The following is an 18,290-nucleotide window of genomic DNA, read 5'->3' as shown; positions in this document are numbered from 1 at the left end:
TCTCCCTCTGCTTCTCTCCCAGTCTCTCTCTCTCTCCCTCTGCTTCTCTCCCAGTCTCTCTCTCTCTCCCTCTGCTTCTCTCTCAGTCTCTCTCTCTCTCCCTCTGCTTCTCTCCCAGTCTCTCTCTCTCTCCCTCTGCTTCTCTCTCAGTCTCTCTCTCTCTCCCTCTGCTTCTCTCTCAGTCTCTCTCTCTCTCCCTCTGCTTCTCTCCCAGTCTCTCTCTCTCTCCCTCTGCTTCTCTCTCAGTCTCCCTCTCTCTCCCTCTGCTTCTCTCTCAGTCTCTCTCTCTCTCCCTCTGCTTCTCTCTCAGTCTCTCTCTCTCTCCGTCTGCTTCTCTCCCAGTCTCTCTCTCTCCCTCTGCTTCTCTCTCAGTCTCTCTCTCTCTCCCTCTGCTTCTCTCTCTCTCCCTCTGCTTCTCTCTCAGTCTCTCTCTCTCTCCCTCTGCTTCTCTCTCTCTCCCTCTGCTTCTCTCTCAGTCTCTCTCTCCCTCCCTCTGCTTCTCTCTCAGTCTCTCTCTCTCCCTCTGCTTCTCTCCCAGTCTCTCTCTCTCTCCCTCTGCTTCTCTCTCAGTCTCTCTCTCTCTCCCTCTGCTTCTCTCTCTCTCCCTCTGCTTCTCTCTCAGTCTCTCTCTCCCTCCCTCTGCTTCTCTCTCAGTCTCTCTCTCTCTCCCTCTGCTTCTCTCCCAGTCTCTCTCTCTCTCCCTCTGCTTCTCTCTCAGTCTCTCTCTCTCTCCCTCTGCTTCTCTCTCAGTCTCTCTCTCCCTCCCTCTGCTTCTCTCTCAGTCTCTCTCGCTCTCCCTCTGCTTCTCTCCCAGTCTCTCTCTCTCTCCCTCTGCTTCTCTCTCAGTCTCTCTCTCTCTCCCTCTGCTTCTCTCTCAGTCTCTCTCTCTCTCCCTCTGCTTCTCTCCCAGTCTCTCTCTCTCTCCCTCTGCTTCTCTCCCAGTCTCTCTCTCTCTCCCTCTGCTTCTCTCTCAGTCTCTCTCTCTCTCCCTCTGCTTCTCTCTCTCCCTCTGCTTCTCTCTCAGTCTCTCTCTCCCTCCCTCTGCTTCTCTCTCAGTCTCTCTCTCTCTCCCTCTGCTTCTCTCCCAGTCTCTCTCTCTCTCCCTCTGCTTCTCTCTCAGTCTCTCTCTCTCTCCCTCTGCTTCTCTCCCAGTCTCTCTCTCTCTCCCTCTGCTTCTCTCCCAGTCTCTCTCTCTCTCCCTCTGCTTCTATCCCAGTCTCTCTCTCTCCCTCTGCTTCTCTCCCAGTCTCTCTCTCTCTCCCTCTGCTTCTCTCTCAGTCTCTCTCTCTCCCTCTGCTTCTCTCCCAGTCTCTCTCTCTCTCCCTCTGCTTCTCTCCCAGTCTCTCGCTCTCTCCCTCTGCTTCTCTCCCAGTCTCTCTCTCTCTCCCTCTGCTTCTCTCTCAGTCTCTCTCTCTCTCCCTCTGCTTCTCTCTCAGTCTCTCTCTCTCTCTCTCCCTCTGCTTCTCTCCCAGTCTCTCTCTCTCTCCCTCTGCTTCTCTCCCAGTCTCTCTCTCTCTCCCTCTGCTTCTCTCCCAGTCTCTCTCTCTCTCTCTCTGCTTCTCTCCCAGTCTCTCTCTCTCTCCCTCTGCTTCTCTCCCAGTCTCTCTCTCTCTCCCTCTGCTTCTCTCTCAGTCTCTCTCTCTCTCCCTCTGCTTCTCTCTCTCCCTCTGCTTCTCTCTCAGTCTCTCTCTCCGTCCCTCTGCTTTTCTCTCAGTCTCTCTCTCTCTCCCTCTGCTTCTCTCCCAGTCTCTCTCTCTCTCCCTCTGCTTCTCTCCCAGTCTCTCTCTCTCTCCCTCTGCTTCTCTCCCAGTCTCTCTCTCTCTCCCTCTGGTTCTCTCCCAGTCTCTCTCTCTCTCCCTCTGCTTCTCTCCCAGTCTCTCTCTCTCTCCCTCTGCTTCTCTCTCAGTCTCTCTCTCTCCCTCTGCTTCTCTCCCAGTCTCTCTCTCTCTCCCTCTGCTTCTCTCCCAGTCTCTCTCTCTCTCCCTCTGCTTCTCTCCCAGTCTCTCTCTCTCTCCCTCTGCTTCTCTCCCAGTCTCTCTCTCTCTCCCTCTGCTTCTCTCTCAGTCTCTCTCTCTCTCCCTCTGCTTCTCTCCCAGTCTCTCTCTCTCTCCCTCTGCTTCTCTCCCAGTCTCTCTCTCTCTCCCTCTGCTTCTCTCTCAGTCTCTCTCTCTCTCCCTCTGCTTCTCTCCCAGTCTCTCTCTCTCTCCCTCTGCTTCTCTCTCAGTCTCTCTCTCTCTCCCTCTGCTTCTCTCTCAGTCTCTCTCTCTCTCCCTCTGCTTCTCTCCCAGTCTCTCTCTCTCTCCCTCTGCTTCTCTCCCAGTCTCTCTCTCTCTCCCTCTGCTTCTCTCCCAGTCTCTCTCTCTCTCCCTCTGCTTCTCTCCCAGTCTCTCTCTCTCTCCCTCTGCTTCTCTCCCAGTCTCTCTCTCTCTCCCTCTGCTTCTCTCCCAGTCTCTCTCTCTCTCCCTCTGCTTCTCTCCCAGTCTCTCTCTCTCTCCCTCTGCTTCTCTCCCAGTCTCTCTCTCTCTCCCTCTGCTTCTCTCCCAGTCTCTCTCTCTCCCTCTGCTTCTCTCCCAGTCTCTCTCTCTCCCTCTGCTTCTCTCCCAGTCTCTCTCTCTCTCCCTCTGCTTCTCTCTCAGTCTCTCTCTCCCCCTCTGCTTCTCTCCCAGTCTCTCTCTCTCTCCCTCTGCTTCTCTCCCAGTCTCTCTCTCTCTCCCTCTGCTTCTCTTCCAGTCTCTCTCTCTCTCCCTCTGCTTCTCTCTCCCTCCCTCTGCTTCTCTCTCAGTCTCTCGCTCTCTCCCTCTGCTTCTCTCTCAGTCTCTCTCTCTCTCCCTCTGATTCTCTCCCAGTCTCTCTCTCTCTCCCTCTGCTTCTCTCTCAGTCTCTCTCTCTCCCTCTGCTTCTCTCCCAGTCTCTCTCTCTCTCCCTCTGCTTCTCTCCCAGTCTCTCTCTCCCTCCCTCTGCTTCTCTCCCAGTCTCTCTCTCTCCCTCTGCTTCTCTCTCAGTCTCTCTCTCTCCCTCTGCTTCTCTCCCAGTCTCTCTCTCCCTCCCTCTGCTTCTCTCCCAGTCTCTCTCTCTCTCCCTCTGCTTCTCTCCCAGTCTCTCTCTCCCTCTGTTTCTCTCCCAGTCTCTCTCTCTCTCCCTCTGCTTCTCTCTCAGTCTCTCTCTCTCTCCCTCTGCTTCTCTCTCAGTCTCTCTCTCTCTCCCTCTGCTTCTCTCTCAGTCTCTCTCTCTCTCCCTCTGCTTCTCTCTCAGTCTCTCTCTCTCTCTCCCTCTGCTTCTCTCTCTCTCCCTCTGCTTCTCTCTCAGTCTCTCTCTCTCTCCCTCTGCTTCTCTCTCAGTCTCTCTCTCTCTCCCTCAGCTTCTCTCTGTCTCTCTCTCTCTCCCTCTGCTTCTCTCTCTCCCTCTGCTTCTCTCTCAGTCTTTCTCTCTCTCCCTCTGCTTCTCTCTCTCTCCCTCTGCTTCTCTCTCAGTCTCTCTCTCTCTCCCTCTGCTTCTCTCTCTCTCCCTCTGCTTCTCTCTCAGTCTCTCTCTCTCTCCCTCTGCTTATCTCTCAGTCTCTCTCTCTCTCCCTCTGCTTCTCTCTCAGTCTCTCTCTCTCCCTCTGCTTCTCTCTCCCTCCCTCTGCTTCTCTCTCAGTCTCTCGCTCTCTCCCTCTGCTTCTCTCCCAGTCTCTCTCTCTCTCCCTCTGCTTCTCTCTCCCTCCCTCTGCTTCTCTCTCAGTCTCTCTCTCTCTCCCTCTGCTTCTCTCCCAGTCTCTCTCTCTCTCCCTCTGCTTCTCTCCCAGTCTCTCTCTCTCTCCCTCTGCTTCTCTCTCAGTCTCTCTCTCTCTCCCTCTGCTTCTCTCCCAGTCTCTCTCTCTCCCTCTGCTTCTCTCTCAGTCTCTCTCTCTCTCCCTCTGCTTCTCTCTCAGTCTCTCTCTCTCTCCCTCTGCTTCTCTCCCAGTCTCTCTCTCTCTCCCTCTGCTTCTCTCTCAGTCTCCCTCTCTCTCCCTCTGCTTCTCTCTCAGTCTCTCTCTCTCCCTCTGCTTCTCTCTCAGTCTCTCTCTCTCTCCGTCTGCTTCTCTCCCAGTCTCTCTCTCTCCCTCTGCTTCTCTCTCAGTCTCTCTCTCTCTCCCTCTGCTTCTCTCTCAGTCTCTCTCTCTCTCCCTCTGCTTCTCTCTCTCTCCCTCTGCTTCTCTCTCAGTCTCTCTCTCTCTCCCTCTGCTTCTCTCTCTCTCCCTCTGCTTCTCTCTCAGTCTCTCTCTCCCTCCCTCTGCTTCTCTCTCAGTCTCTCTCTCTCTCCCTCTGCTTCTCTCCCAGTCTCTCTCTCTCTCCCTCTGCTTCTCTCTCAGTCTCTCTCTCTCTCCCTCTGCTTCTCTCTCTCTCCCTCTGCTTCTCTCTCAGTCTCTCTCTCCCTCCCTCTGCTTCTCTCTCAGTCTCTCTCTCTCTCCCTCTGCTTCTCTCCCAGTCTCTCTCTCTCTCCCTCTGCTTCTCTCTCAGTCTCTCTCTCTCTCCCTCTGCTTCTCTCTCAGTCTCTCTCTCCCTCCCTCTGCTTCTCTCTCAGTCTCTCTCGCTCTCCCTCTGCTTCTCTCCCAGTCTCTCTCTCTCTCCCTCTGCTTCTCTCTCAGTCTCTCTCTCTCTCCCTCTGCTTCTCTCTCAGTCTCTCTCTCTCTCCCTCTGCTTCTCTCCCAGTCTCTCTCTCTCTCCCTCTGCTTCTCTCCCAGTCTCTCTCTCTCTCCCTCTGCTTCTCTCTCAGTCTCTCTCTCTCTCCCTCTGCTTCTCTCTCTCCCTCTGCTTCTCTCTCAGTCTCTCTCTCCCTCCCTCTGCTTCTCTCTCAGTCTCTCTCTCTCTCCCTCTGCTTCTCTCCCAGTCTCTCTCTCTCTCCCTCTGCTTCTCTCTCAGTCTCTCTCTCTCTCCCTCTGCTTCTCTCCCAGTCTCTCTCTCTCTCCCTCTGCTTCTCTCCCAGTCTCTCTCTCTCTCCCTCTGCTTCTATCCCAGTCTCTCTCTCTCCCTCTGCTTCTCTCCCAGTCTCTCTCTCTCTCCCTCTGCTTCTCTCTCAGTCTCTCTCTCTCCCTCTGCTTCTCTCCCAGTCTCTCTCTCTCTCCCTCTGCTTCTCTCCCAGTCTCTCGCTCTCTCCCTCTGCTTCTCTCCCAGTCTCTCTCTCTCTCCCTCTGCTTCTCTCTCAGTCTCTCTCTCTCTCCCTCTGCTTCTCTCTCAGTCTCTCTCTCTCTCCCTCTGCTTCTCTCCCAGTCTCTCTCTCTCTCCCTCTGCTTCTCTCCCAGTCTCTCTCTCTCTCCCTCTGCTTCTCTCTCAGTCTCTCTCTCTCTCCCTCTGCTTCTCTCCCAGTCTCTCTTTCTCTCCCTCTGCTTCTCTCTCAGTCTCTCTCTCTCTCCCTCTGCTTCTCTCTCAGTCTCTCTCTCTCTCCCTCTGCTTCTCTCCCAGTCTATCTCTCTCTCCCTCTGCTTCTCTCCCAGTCTCTCTCTCTCTCCCTCTGCTTCTCTCCCAGTCTCTCTCTCTCTCCCTCTGCTTCTCTCCCAGTCTCTCTCTCTCTCTCCCTCTGCTTCTCTCCCAGTCTCTCTCTCTCTCTCTCTGCTTCTCTCCCAGTCTCTCTCTCTCTCCCTCTGCTTCTCTCCCAGTCTCTCTCTCTCTCCCTCTGCTTCTCTCTCAGTCTCTCTCTCTCTCCCTCTGCTTCTCTCTCTCCCTCTGCTTCTCTCTCAGTCTCTCTCTCCGTCCCTCTGCTTTTCTCTCAGTCTCTCTCTCTCTCCCTCTGCTTCTCTCCCAGTCTCTCTCTCTCTCCCTCTGCTTCTCTCTCAGTCTCTCTCTCTCTCCCTCTGCTTCTCTCCCAGTCTCTCTCTCTCTCCCTCTGCTTCTCTCCCAGTCTCTCTCTCTCTCCCTCTGGTTCTCTCCCAGTCTCTCTCTCTCTCCCTCTGCTTCTCTCCCAGTCTCTCTCTCTCTCCCTCTGCTTCTCTCTCAGTCTCTCTCTCTCCCTCTGCTTCTCTCCCAGTCTCTCTCTCTCCCTCTGCTTCTCTCCCAGTCTCTCTCCCTCTCCCTCTGCTTCTCTCCCAGTCTCTCTCTCTCTCCCTCTGCTTCTCTCTCAGTCTCTCTCTCTCTCCCTCTGCTTCTCTCTCAGTCTCTCTCCCTCTCCCTCTGCTTCTCTCCCAGTCTCTCTCTCTCTCCCTCTGCTTCTCTCCCAGTCTCTCTCTCTCTCCCTCTGCTTCTCTCTCAGTCTCTCTCTCTCTCCCTCTGCTTCTCTCCCAGTCTCTCTCTCTCTCCCTCTGCTTCTCTCTCAGTCTCTCTCTCTCTCCCTCTGCTTCTCTCTCAGTCTCTCTCTCTCTCCCTCTGCTTCTCTCCCAGTCTCTCTCCCTCTCCCTCTGCTTCTCTCCCAGTCTCTCTCTCTCTCCCTCTGCTTCTCTCTCAGTCTCTCTCTCTCTCCCTCTGCTTCTCTCTCAGTCTCTCTCCCTCTCCCTCTGCTTCTCTCCCAGTCTCTCTCTCTCTCCCTCTGCTTCTCTCCCAGTCTCTCTCTCTCTCCCTCTGCTTCTCTCTCAGTCTCTCTCTCTCTCCCTCTGCTTCTCTCCCAGTCTCTCTCTCTCTCCCTCTGCTTCTCTCTCAGTCTCTCTCTCTCTCCCTCTGCTTCTCTCTCAGTCTCTCTCTCTCTCCCTCTGCTTCTCTCCCAGTCTCTCTCTCTCTCCCTCTGCTTCTCTCCCAGTCTCTCTCTCTCTCCCTCTGCTTCTCTCCCAGTCTCTCTCTCTCTCCCTCTGCTTCTCTCCCAGTCTCTCTCTCTCTCCCTCTGCTTCTCTCCCAGTCTCTCTCTCTCTCCCTCTGCTTCTCTCCCAGTCTCTCTCTCTCTCCCTCTGCTTCTCTCCCAGTCTCTCTCTCTCTCCCTCTGCTTCTCTCCCAGTCTCTCTCTCTCTCCCTCTGCTTCTCTCCCAGTCTCTCTTTCTCTCCCTCTGCTTCTCTCCCAGTCTCTCGCTCTCCCTCTGCTTCTCTCCCAGTCTCTCTCTCTCTCCCTCTGCTTCTCTCTCAGTCTCTCTCTCCCCCTCTGCTTCTCTCCCAGTCTCTCTCTCTCTCCCTCTGCTTCTCTCCCAGTCTCTCTCTCTCTCCCTCTGCTTCTCTCCCAGTCTCTCTCTCTCTCCCTCTGCTTCTCTCTCCCTCCCTCTGCTTCTCTCTCAGTCTCTCGCTCTCTCCCTCTGCTTCTCTCTCAGTCTCTCTCTCTCTCCCTCTGCTTCTCTCCCAGTCTCTCTCTCTCTCCCTCTGCTTCTCTCTCAGTCTCTCTCTCTCCCTCTGCTTCTCTCCCAGTCTCTCTCTCTCTCCCTCTGCTTCTCTCCCAGTCTCTCTCTCCCTCCCTCTGCTTCTCTCCCAGTCTCTCTCTCTCTCCCTCTGCTTCTCTCTCAGTCTCTCTCTCTCCCTCTACTTCTCTCCCAGTCTCTCTCTCTCTCCCTCTGCTTCTCTCCCAGTCTCTCTCTCTCTCCCTCTGCTTCTCTCCCAGTCTCTCTCTCTCTCCCTCTGCTTCTCTCCCAGTCTCTCTCTCTCTCCCTCTGCTTCTCTCCCAGTCTCTCTCTCTCTCCCTCTGCTTCTCTCCCAGTCTCTCTCTCTCTCCCTCTGCTTCTCTCCCAGTCTCTCTCTCTCTCCCTCTGCTTCTCTCCCAGTCTCTCTTTCTCTCCCTCTGCTTCTCTCCCAGTCTCTCGCTCTCCCTCTGCTTCTCTCCCAGTCTCTCTCTCTCTCCCTCTGCTTCTCTCTCAGTCTCTCTCTCCCCCTCTGCTTCTCTCCCAGTCTCTCTCTCTCTCCCTCTGCTTCTCTCCCAGTCTCTCTCTCTCTCCCTCTGCTTCTCTCCCAGTCTCTCTCTCTCTCCCTCTGCTTCTCTCCCAGTCTCTCTCTCTCTCCCTCTGCTTCTCTCCCAGTCTCTCTCTCTCTCCCTCTGCTTCTCTCCCAGTCTCTCTCTCTCTCCCTCTGCTTCTCTCCCAGTCTCTCTCTCTCTCCCTCTGCTTCTCTCTCAGTCTCCCTCTCTCTCCCTCTGCTTCTCTCTCAGTCTCTCTCTCTCCCTCTGCTTCTCTCTCAGTCTCTCTCTCTCTCCGTCTGCTTCTCTCCCAGTCTCTCTCTCTCCCTCTGCTTCTCTCTCAGTCTCTCTCTCTCTCCCTCTGCTTCTCTCTCAGTCTCTCTCTCTCTCCCTCTGCTTCTCTCTCTCTCCCTCTGCTTCTCTCTCAGTCTCTCTCTCTCTCCCTCTGCTTCTCTCTCTCTCCCTCTGCTTCTCTCTCAGTCTCTCTCTCCCTCCCTCTGCTTCTCTCTCAGTCTCTCTCTCTCTCCCTCTGCTTCTCTCCCAGTCTCTCTCTCTCTCCCTCTGCTTCTCTCTCAGTCTCTCTCTCTCTCCCTCTGCTTCTCTCTCTCTCCCTCTGCTTCTCTCTCAGTCTCTCTCTCCCTCCCTCTGCTTCTCTCTCAGTCTCTCTCTCTCTCCCTCTGCTTCTCTCCCAGTCTCTCTCTCTCTCCCTCTGCTTCTCTCTCAGTCTCTCTCTCTCTCCCTCTGCTTCTCTCTCAGTCTCTCTCTCCCTCCCTCTGCTTCTCTCTCAGTCTCTCTCGCTCTCCCTCTGCTTCTCTCCCAGTCTCTCTCTCTCTCCCTCTGCTTCTCTCTCAGTCTCTCTCTCTCTCCCTCTGCTTCTCTCTCAGTCTCTCTCTCTCTCCCTCTGCTTCTCTCCCAGTCTCTCTCTCTCTCCCTCTGCTTCTCTCCCAGTCTCTCTCTCTCTCCCTCTGCTTCTCTCTCAGTCTCTCTCTCTCTCCCTCTGCTTCTCTCTCTCCCTCTGCTTCTCTCTCAGTCTCTCTCTCCCTCCCTCTGCTTCTCTCTCAGTCTCTCTCTCTCTCCCTCTGCTTCTCTCCCAGTCTCTCTCTCTCTCCCTCTGCTTCTCTCTCAGTCTCTCTCTCTCTCCCTCTGCTTCTCTCCCAGTCTCTCTCTCTCTCCCTCTGCTTCTCTCCCAGTCTCTCTCTCTCTCCCTCTGCTTCTATCCCAGTCTCTCTCTCTCCCTCTGCTTCTCTCCCAGTCTCTCTCTCTCTCCCTCTGCTTCTCTCTCAGTCTCTCTCTCTCCCTCTGCTTCTCTCCCAGTCTCTCTCTCTCTCCCTCTGCTTCTCTCCCAGTCTCTCGCTCTCTCCCTCTGCTTCTCTCCCAGTCTCTCTCTCTCTCCCTCTGCTTCTCTCTCAGTCTCTCTCTCTCTCCCTCTGCTTCTCTCTCAGTCTCTCTCTCTCTCCCTCTGCTTCTCTCCCAGTCTCTCTCTCTCTCCCTCTGCTTCTCTCCCAGTCTCTCTCTCTCTCCCTCTGCTTCTCTCTCAGTCTCTCTCTCTCTCCCTCTGCTTCTCTCCCAGTCTCTCTTTCTCTCCCTCTGCTTCTCTCTCAGTCTCTCTCTCTCTCCCTCTGCTTCTCTCTCAGTCTCTCTCTCTCTCCCTCTGCTTCTCTCCCAGTCTATCTCTCTCTCCCTCTGCTTCTCTCCCAGTCTCTCTCTCTCTCCCTCTGCTTCTCTCCCAGTCTCTCTCTCTCTCCCTCTGCTTCTCTCCCAGTCTCTCTCTCTCTCTCCCTCTGCTTCTCTCCCAGTCTCTCTCTCTCTCTCTCTGCTTCTCTCCCAGTCTCTCTCTCTCTCCCTCTGCTTCTCTCCCAGTCTCTCTCTCTCTCCCTCTGCTTCTCTCTCAGTCTCTCTCTCTCTCCCTCTGCTTCTCTCTCTCCCTCTGCTTCTCTCTCAGTCTCTCTCTCCGTCCCTCTGCTTTTCTCTCAGTCTCTCTCTCTCTCCCTCTGCTTCTCTCCCAGTCTCTCTCTCTCTCCCTCTGCTTCTCTCTCAGTCTCTCTCTCTCTCCCTCTGCTTCTCTCCCAGTCTCTCTCTCTCTCCCTCTGCTTCTCTCCCAGTCTCTCTCTCTCTCCCTCTGGTTCTCTCCCAGTCTCTCTCTCTCTCCCTCTGCTTCTCTCCCAGTCTCTCTCTCTCTCCCTCTGCTTCTCTCTCAGTCTCTCTCTCTCCCTCTGCTTCTCTCCCAGTCTCTCTCTCTCCCTCTGCTTCTCTCCCAGTCTCTCTCCCTCTCCCTCTGCTTCTCTCCCAGTCTCTCTCTCTCTCCCTCTGCTTCTCTCTCAGTCTCTCTCTCTCTCCCTCTGCTTCTCTCTCAGTCTCTCTCCCTCTCCCTCTGCTTCTCTCCCAGTCTCTCTCTCTCTCCCTCTGCTTCTCTCCCAGTCTCTCTCTCTCTCCCTCTGCTTCTCTCTCAGTCTCTCTCTCTCTCCCTCTGCTTCTCTCCCAGTCTCTCTCTCTCTCCCTCTGCTTCTCTCTCAGTCTCTCTCTCTCTCCCTCTGCTTCTCTCTCAGTCTCTCTCTCTCTCCCTCTGCTTCTCTCCCAGTCTCTCTCTCTCTCCCTCTGCTTCTCTCCCAGTCTCTCTCTCTCTCCCTCTGCTTCTCTCCCAGTCTCTCTCTCTCTCCCTCTGCTTCTCTCCCAGTCTCTCTCTCTCTCCCTCTGCTTCTCTCCCAGTCTCTCTCTCTCTCCCTCTGCTTCTCTCCCAGTCTCTCTCTCTCTCCCTCTGCTTCTCTCCCAGTCTCTCTCTCTCTCCCTCTGCTTCTCTCCCAGTCTCTCTCTCTCTCCCTCTGCTTCTCTCCCAGTCTCTCTTTCTCTCCCTCTGCTTCTCTCCCAGTCTCTCGCTCTCCCTCTGCTTCTCTCCCAGTCTCTCTCTCTCTCCCTCTGCTTCTCTCTCAGTCTCTCTCTCCCCCTCTGCTTCTCTCCCAGTCTCTCTCTCTCTCCCTCTGCTTCTCTCCCAGTCTCTCTCTCTCTCCCTCTGCTTCTCTCCCAGTCTCTCTCTCTCTCCCTCTGCTTCTCTCTCCCTCCCTCTGCTTCTCTCTCAGTCTCTCGCTCTCTCCCTCTGCTTCTCTCTCAGTCTCTCTCTCTCTCCCTCTGCTTCTCTCCCAGTCTCTCTCTCTCTCCCTCTGCTTCTCTCTCAGTCTCTCTCTCTCCCTCTGCTTCTCTCCCAGTCTCTCTCTCTCTCCCTCTGCTTCTCTCCCAGTCTCTCTCTCCCTCCCTCTGCTTCTCTCCCAGTCTCTCTCTCTCTCCCTCTGCTTCTCTCTCAGTCTCTCTCTCTCCCTCTACTTCTCTCCCAGTCTCTCTCTCTCTCCCTCTGCTTCTCTCCCAGTCTCTCTCTCTCTCCCTCTGCTTCTCTCCCAGTCTCTCTCTCTCTCCCTCTGCTTCTCTCCCAGTCTCTCTCTCTCTCCCTCTGCTTCTCTCCCAGTCTCTCTCTCTCTCCCTCTGCTTCTCTCCCAGTCTCTCTCTCTCTCCCTCTGCTTCTCTCCCAGTCTCTCTCTCTCTCCCTCTGCTTCTCTCCCAGTCTCTCTTTCTCTCCCTCTGCTTCTCTCCCAGTCTCTCGCTCTCCCTCTGCTTCTCTCCCAGTCTCTCTCTCTCTCCCTCTGCTTCTCTCTCAGTCTCTCTCTCCCCCTCTGCTTCTCTCCCAGTCTCTCTCTCTCTCCCTCTGCTTCTCTCCCAGTCTCTCTCTCTCTCCCTCTGCTTCTCTCCCAGTCTCTCTCTCTCTCCCTCTGCTTCTCTCTCCCTCCCTCTGCTTCTCTCTCAGTCTCTCGCTCTCTCCCTCTGCTTCTCTCTCAGTCTCTCTCTCTCTCCCTCTGCTTCTCTCCCAGTCTCTCTCTCTCTCCCTCTGCTTCTCTCTCAGTCTCTCTCTCTCCCTCTGCTTCTCTCCCAGTCTCTCTCTCTCTCCCTCTGCTTCTCTCCCAGTCTCTCTCTCCCTCCCTCTGCTTCTCTCCCAGTCTCTCTCTCTCTCCCTCTGCTTCTCTCTCAGTCTCTCTCTCTCCCTCTACTTCTCTCCCAGTCTCTCTCTCCCTCCCTCTGCTTCTCTCCCAGTCTCTCTCTCTCTCCCTCTGCTTCTCTCCCAGTCTCTCTCTCCCTCTGTTTCTCTCCCAGTCTCTCTCTCTCTCCCTCTGCTTCTCTCTCAGTCTCTCTCTCTCTCCCTCTGCTTCTCTCTCAGTCTCTCTCTCTCTCCCTCTGCTTCTCTCCCAGTCTCTCTCTCTCTCCCTCTGCTTCTCTCCCAGTCTCTCTCTCCCTCTGCTTCTCTCCCAGTCTCTCTCTCTCTCCCTCTGCTTCTCTCCCAGTCTCTCTCTCCCTCCCTCTGCTTCTCTCCCAGTCTCTCTCTCTCTCTCCCTCTGCTTCTCTCCCAGTCTCTCTCTCCCTCTGCTTCTCTCCCAGTCTCTCTCTCTCTCCCTCTGCTTCTCTCTCAGTCTCTCTCTCTCTCCCCCTGCTTCTCTCTCGTGCCGGATGCCTTTTGAAGTCTCGCTCTTCTACGTTAGCAGATAATCTGCATATGCATGTGGTTTGCTGTCCCTTGGTCCCTGCTCGTCCCTGCTCGTCCCTGCTCTTCCCTGGGTAAATGCAACCCCATTAACCCTCTCTGTATCACATGCACACAGAATCTCCTACAATGGCCAAGGCCCCTTTAACTGCGTCTTACAGATAAATGATTAGTGTGTTTTGTAATATGTATTCTGTGCACCTACTTATTTTCCCCGTACAAGGTCTAGTGGTGTGTGTGTGTGTGTGTGTGTGTGTGTGTGTGTGTGTGTGTGTGCAGGCCTAAGTGTCCTTGAAAAGGCAGACGGCTGATCAGTCAGAGAGACTGTGGTACAGTCTCTCTCTCTCTCTATCCTTCTTTTGTTTGGTGTGTTCAGAGAGGAGAGGCTTTCAGGGCAGAATGGGCCTATCCTCCATGCTAACTCAATCCCAAATGAGGAATAGGTGTGTCTATTTTAAGATGGGCCCTTTATGTAAACCCCTCTCTTCCTCCCTCTCCTTGGTTGTCTCGTTCTGCCGCCATGGGATTGGGTTTAATGACCCTGCATGGCCACAGATCTGAGCCTCGTCACGTCTCCCACCTGCTCTCTCGTGTCTCTCCTTTTAGCTCCCCTCTCTGTTATCTCTCCCTCTATACTCCCCCAATTTCCCCTCTGTGCCCTTATATATGTCTCCTCCTTCCCTCCATCTCTATAGTCTTTTTCTATCCCTCTGTTCCTGTTGTGTCTCGTTTCCTTATCTTTCTGGTCGTCTTCCCCACCTGTTCTCTCAGGCTTACAGACACCAGCTCAGAGATGGTAACAATCTGCTGGGGCCACACTAGCTAGTCCAGTACTTGTGGTCTGGGAGAGGAGAGCTGTGTGGTGATGGTTCAGTACTGATGCTACCCCATCACACACATAAAGTTGATCAAAGACGAGAAGAGAGGAGAGAAGAGAAGAATGAAAAGAGAACATTTTGAAACAGGTCCTTACCTCTGTATGGGTCCAGAGAGGTCACTGGCCTCCTGCCTGTTAGAGGAGACAGAGAGAGAGAAAGAGAGAGAGAGAGAGAAACATGGGATGAGTTCAGTTAAAAGGCTCCGGTATAAAATGCATGTGTGTGTTTTGTGTGAGGTGTATATTACTTGTGTGTTGGTGTGTGTGTGTCCATAAATGCTTTAAGTTCACAGCGGTATTAAACATCTCCACAGATAAAAGACGTGAAATAAACCAAGCTCAGTAATCCTTGACTCAGGGGAATAACACACACACACACACACACACACACACACACACACACACACACACACACACACACACACACACACACAATATATAGGTCTCATTCTGTCCCAAGTAATCTGAGTGAACAGAGTGGCCCGTCTCTATTTCCTGTTCCACCGGGTCTCCATCCTCTCCCTCTTTTTCATCTTCCTTTTTATCCCTCTGTTCTTCCTACTGCGTGGAAATAAATTGGTCCCTGGGCCCTGCCAGTGGAGACTCAACTCTCCTGTTTGTGTGTCCACACAATTGTGCACATACACACTTGTCACACTTCCTCTCTTCTAGAGCAGCAAGCTGCAGCCTATTAGTGTGCTTTGTGTCTCATAGATAAAGCATTAGCTATTCCCTTATTAATAATGTGTGTGTGTGTGTGTGTGTGTATGTGTGTGTGTGTGTGTGTGTGTGTGTGTGTGTGTGTGTGTGTGTGTGTGTGTGTGTGTGTGTGTGTGTGTGTGTGTGTGTGTGTGTGTGTTTTATGATGAAATGTGGGGGAAACACAAAGACGGCTATCCGCTCCCCAGCACAGTGGCCAATCGCCAGTCTTCTGCATTTTGCATTTCAAAGGCTTACGTTTTGTCCGTTTCATCTCAGATCATGATGCTAACTAACCCACCCATTATTCAACTACACACACACACACGGGCATGTACGCACACACATACAAAGACATGCAACCCATACACTGACTGTACAAAACATTAGGAACACCTGCTCTTTCCATGACAGCCTGACCAGGTGAATCCAGGTGAAAGATATGATCCCTTATTGAGGTCACTTGTTAAATCCACCAATCAGTGTAGATGAAGGGGAGCAGACAGGTTAAAGAAGGATTTTCAAGCCTTGAGACAATTGAGACAAGGATTGTGTATGTATACCATTCAGAGGGTGAATGGGCAAGACAAAAGATTTAAGTGCCTTTGAACGGGATATGGCAGTAGGGGCCAGGTACACCGGTTTGTGTCAAGAACTGCAACGTTGTGGGTGTTTTCACACCCAACAGTTTCCTGAGTGCATCAAATGGTCCACCGGGGGTACGGGGGTTGCAACTGAACATTAGGAAGGTGTTCAGTGTACATAACTCACTCAACCATACACAACTGAACATTAGGAAGGTGTTCAGTGTACATAACTCACTCAACCATACACACTTGCAAGCAGATGCAAATTAAGACTCTCCCACATCCACAGATACGCCAAAATGTATAGCCACCCCCTTATCATTCTATTGGCCATTACACCATCTGTACACCGTGAACTATGAAGAGAACATCTGACACACACACACACACACACACACACACACACACACACACACACACACACACACACACACACACACACACACACACACACACACACACACACACAGCACCGTTGGTAGGAGCGTTGGACCAGTAACTGAAAGGTTGCTGGATGGAATCCCCAAGCTGACAAGGTAAAAATGTGTCGTTCTGCCCCATGTTAAACCACTGTTCCCTGGGTGCTGATGATATGGATGTCGATTAAGGCAGCCCCCTGCACCCCTCTGATTCAGAGGGGCTGGGTTAAATGCGGGAGACACATTTCAGTTGAACAAATGACTAGGTATCCCCCTTTCCCTGGAATCCTGCCAACAATGCATCAAAGCATGAAAAAATACATATATCAAAGCTCCATTGTACAGCTTAATGACCGTGGCAGCTCTGGCATGGAAGGAATATCAGAGCTTGACAGCAATGTTAGATCACGGTCCTGTACATTACAGTACAGTACACTGCCCCATACGGACTCCATAATAATTGAAGTCTGCTGTGCATCAATTCACCATTGAAGTCGGAAGTTTACACACACCTGAGCCAAATACATTTCCACTCAGTTTTTCACAATTCCTGACATTTAATCCTGTCTTAGGTCAGTTAGGATCAACACTTTATTTTAAGTGAAATGTCAGAATAATAGTAGAGAGAATTATTTATTTCAGCTTTTATTTCTTTCATCACATTCCCAGTGGGTGAGAAGTTTACATACACTCAATTTGTATTTGATAGCATTGCCTTTAAATTGTTTAACTTGGGTGAAATGTTTCAGGTAGCCTTCCACAAGCTTCCCACAATAGGTTGGGTGAATTTTGGCCCATTCCTCCTGACAGAGCTGGTGTAACTGAGTCAGGTTTGTAGGCCTCCTTGCTCGCACATGCTTTTTCAGTTCTGCCCACAAATGTTCTATAGGATTGAGGTCAGGGCTTTGTGATGGCCACTCCAATACCTAGACTTTGTTTTCCTTAAGCCATTTTGCACAACTTTGGAAGTATGCTTGGGGTCAGTGTCCAATTGGAAGACCCATTTGCGACCAAGCTTTAACTTCGTGACTGATGTCTTGAGATGTTGCTTCAATATATCCACATGAATTTCCTCCCTCATGATGCCATCTATTTTGTGATGTGCACCAGTCCCTCCTGCAGCAAAGCACCCCCACAACATGATGCTGCCACCCCCGTGCTTCACGGTTGGGATGGTGTTCTACGGCTTGCAAGCCTCCCCCATTTTCCTCCAAACATAACGATGTTCTTTATGGCCAAACAGTTCTATTTATGTTTCATCAGACCAGAGGACATTTCTCAAAAAAGTACAATCTTTGTCCCCATGTGCAGTTACAAACCGTAGTGTCAGTGGCTTCTTCCTTGCTGAGCAGCCTTTCAGGTTATGTTGATATAGGACTTGCTTCACTGTGGATATAGATACTTTTGTACCCGTTTCCTCCAGCATCTTCACAAGGTCCTTGTGTTCTGTTATTTTCGAACCAAAGTACGTTCATCTCTAGGAGACAGAACGCGTCTCCTTCCTGAGCGGTATGACGACTGCGTGGTCCCATGGTGTGTATACTTGCATACTATTGTTAGTAAAGATGAACGTGGTACCTTCAGGAAATTGAAGGTACCACGTTCATCTGTACAAACAATAGTATGCAAGTATAAACACCATGGGACCACGCAGCCGTTTGTTTGGAAATTGCTCCCAAGGATGAACCAGACTTGTAGAGGTCTACAATTTATTTTCTGAGGTCTTGGCTGATTTCTTTTGATTTTCCCATGATGTCATGCAAAGAGGCACTGAGTTTGAAGGTAGGCCTTGAAATACATCCACAGGTACACCTCCAATGGACTCAAATGATGTCAATCAGAAGCTTCTAAAGCCATGACATAATGTTTAAAGGTACAGTGTATGTAAACTTCTGACCCACTGGAATTGTGATACAGTGAATTATAGGTGAAATAATCTATCTGTAAACAATTGTTGGAAAAATTACTTGTGTTATGCACAAAGTAGATGTCCTAACCGACATGCCAAAACTATAGTTTGTGAACAAGAAATTTGTGGAGTGGTTGAAAAACTAGTTTTAATGACTCCAACCTAAGTGTATGTAAACTTCCGACTTCAACTGTGACTTATGATAACACAGTCATTAGCCTCAACAGACTAGATATTACACCACTACCATGGTGGAGAAAATAAAGACCAAAGTCAATGTAGATTGAATGGTTATTTTGCGTTACATTAGCGTTGTGGTCGTGCTGTGGGTGTTTGCAGGTGGCAGGACCCTGCTATGATCTGACAGGCATTCAGACAGGCATATTTGGCAATTTCACAGTCACTGAGGCTGCTAAATTAGAGCTGCATCACTGGAGAAACAAGGAGCCAGCTGCCAACACACTAAGATATATCCCTCCCTGGTTACCCTGTTAACATGGTCCTCACAGAGACACACTAAGATATATCCCTCCCTGGTTACCCTGGTTACATGGTCCTCACAGAGACACACTAAAATATATCCCTCCCTGGTTACCCTGTTAACATGGTCCTCACAGAGACACACTAAGATATATCCCTCCCTGGTTACCCTGTTAACATGGTCCTCACAGAGACACACTAAAATATATCCCTCCCTGGTTACCCTGTTACATGGTCCTAGCAGAGACACACTAAAATATATCCCTCCCTGGTTACCCTGGTTACATGGTCCTCACAGAGACACACTAAAATATATCCCTCCCTGGTTACCCTGTTAACATGGTCCTCACAGAGACACACTAAGATATATCAATCCCTGGTTATCCTGGTTACATGGTCCTCACAGAGACACACTAAGATATATCCCTCCCTGGTTAACCTGGTTACATGGTCCTCACAGAGACACACTAAGATATATCCCTCCCTGGTTACCCTGTTAACATGGTCCTCACAGAGACACACTAAAATATATCCCTCCCTGGTTACCCTGTTAACATGGTCCTCACAGAGACACACTAAGATATATCCCTCCCTGGTTACCCTGGTTACATGGTCCTCACAGAGAGACACTAAGATATATCCCTCCCTGGTTACCCTGTTAACATGGTCCTCACAGAGACACACTAAGATATATCCCTCCCTGGTTACCCTGTTAACATGGTCCTCACAGAGACACACTAAGATATATCCCTCCCTGGTTACCCTGGTTACATGGTCCTAGCAGAGACACACTAAGATATATCCCTCCCTGGTTACCCTGTTAACATGGTCCTCACAGAGACACACTAAGATATATCCCTCCCTGGTTACCCTGGTTACATGGTCCTCACAGAGACACACTAAGATATATCCCTCCCTGGTTACCCTGGTTACATGGTCCTCACAGAGACACACTAAGATATATCCCTCCCTGGTTACCCTGTTAACATGGTCCTCACAGAGACACACTAAGATATATCCCTCCCTGGTTACCCTGTTAACATGGTCC

At 51.9% G+C, this 18,290-nt stretch overlaps 1 protein-coding gene across 23 annotated transcripts in view; it reads right to left on the bottom strand.

Annotated features, from left to right (window-relative positions):
* The window catches only part of LOC110490359 (CUGBP Elav-like family member 2), a 243,817-nt gene that overhangs the window by 151,509 nt on the left and 74,018 nt on the right, over positions 1 to 18,290 (bottom strand). For all 23 annotated transcript variants that reach the window (XM_090200495.1, XM_090200500.1, XM_090200510.1 and 20 more), the window contains exon 2: positions 13,245 to 13,280. In XM_090200495.1, the coding sequence (XP_090056621.1) occupies positions 13,245 to 13,280 (36 nt within the window). The remainder of the gene's footprint in view (positions 1 to 13,244; positions 13,281 to 18,290) is intronic.

The sequence above is a fragment of the Oncorhynchus mykiss genome, chromosome 15 (assembly GCF_057628025.1).
Source record: "Oncorhynchus mykiss isolate SJ-2025 chromosome 15, ASM5762802v1, whole genome shotgun sequence".
NCBI classification, from domain to species: Eukaryota; Metazoa; Chordata; class Actinopteri; order Salmoniformes; family Salmonidae; genus Oncorhynchus; species Oncorhynchus mykiss.
The sequence above is the reverse complement of the archived record's forward strand: the minus strand, read 5'-3'. Positions and strand labels throughout refer to the sequence as shown.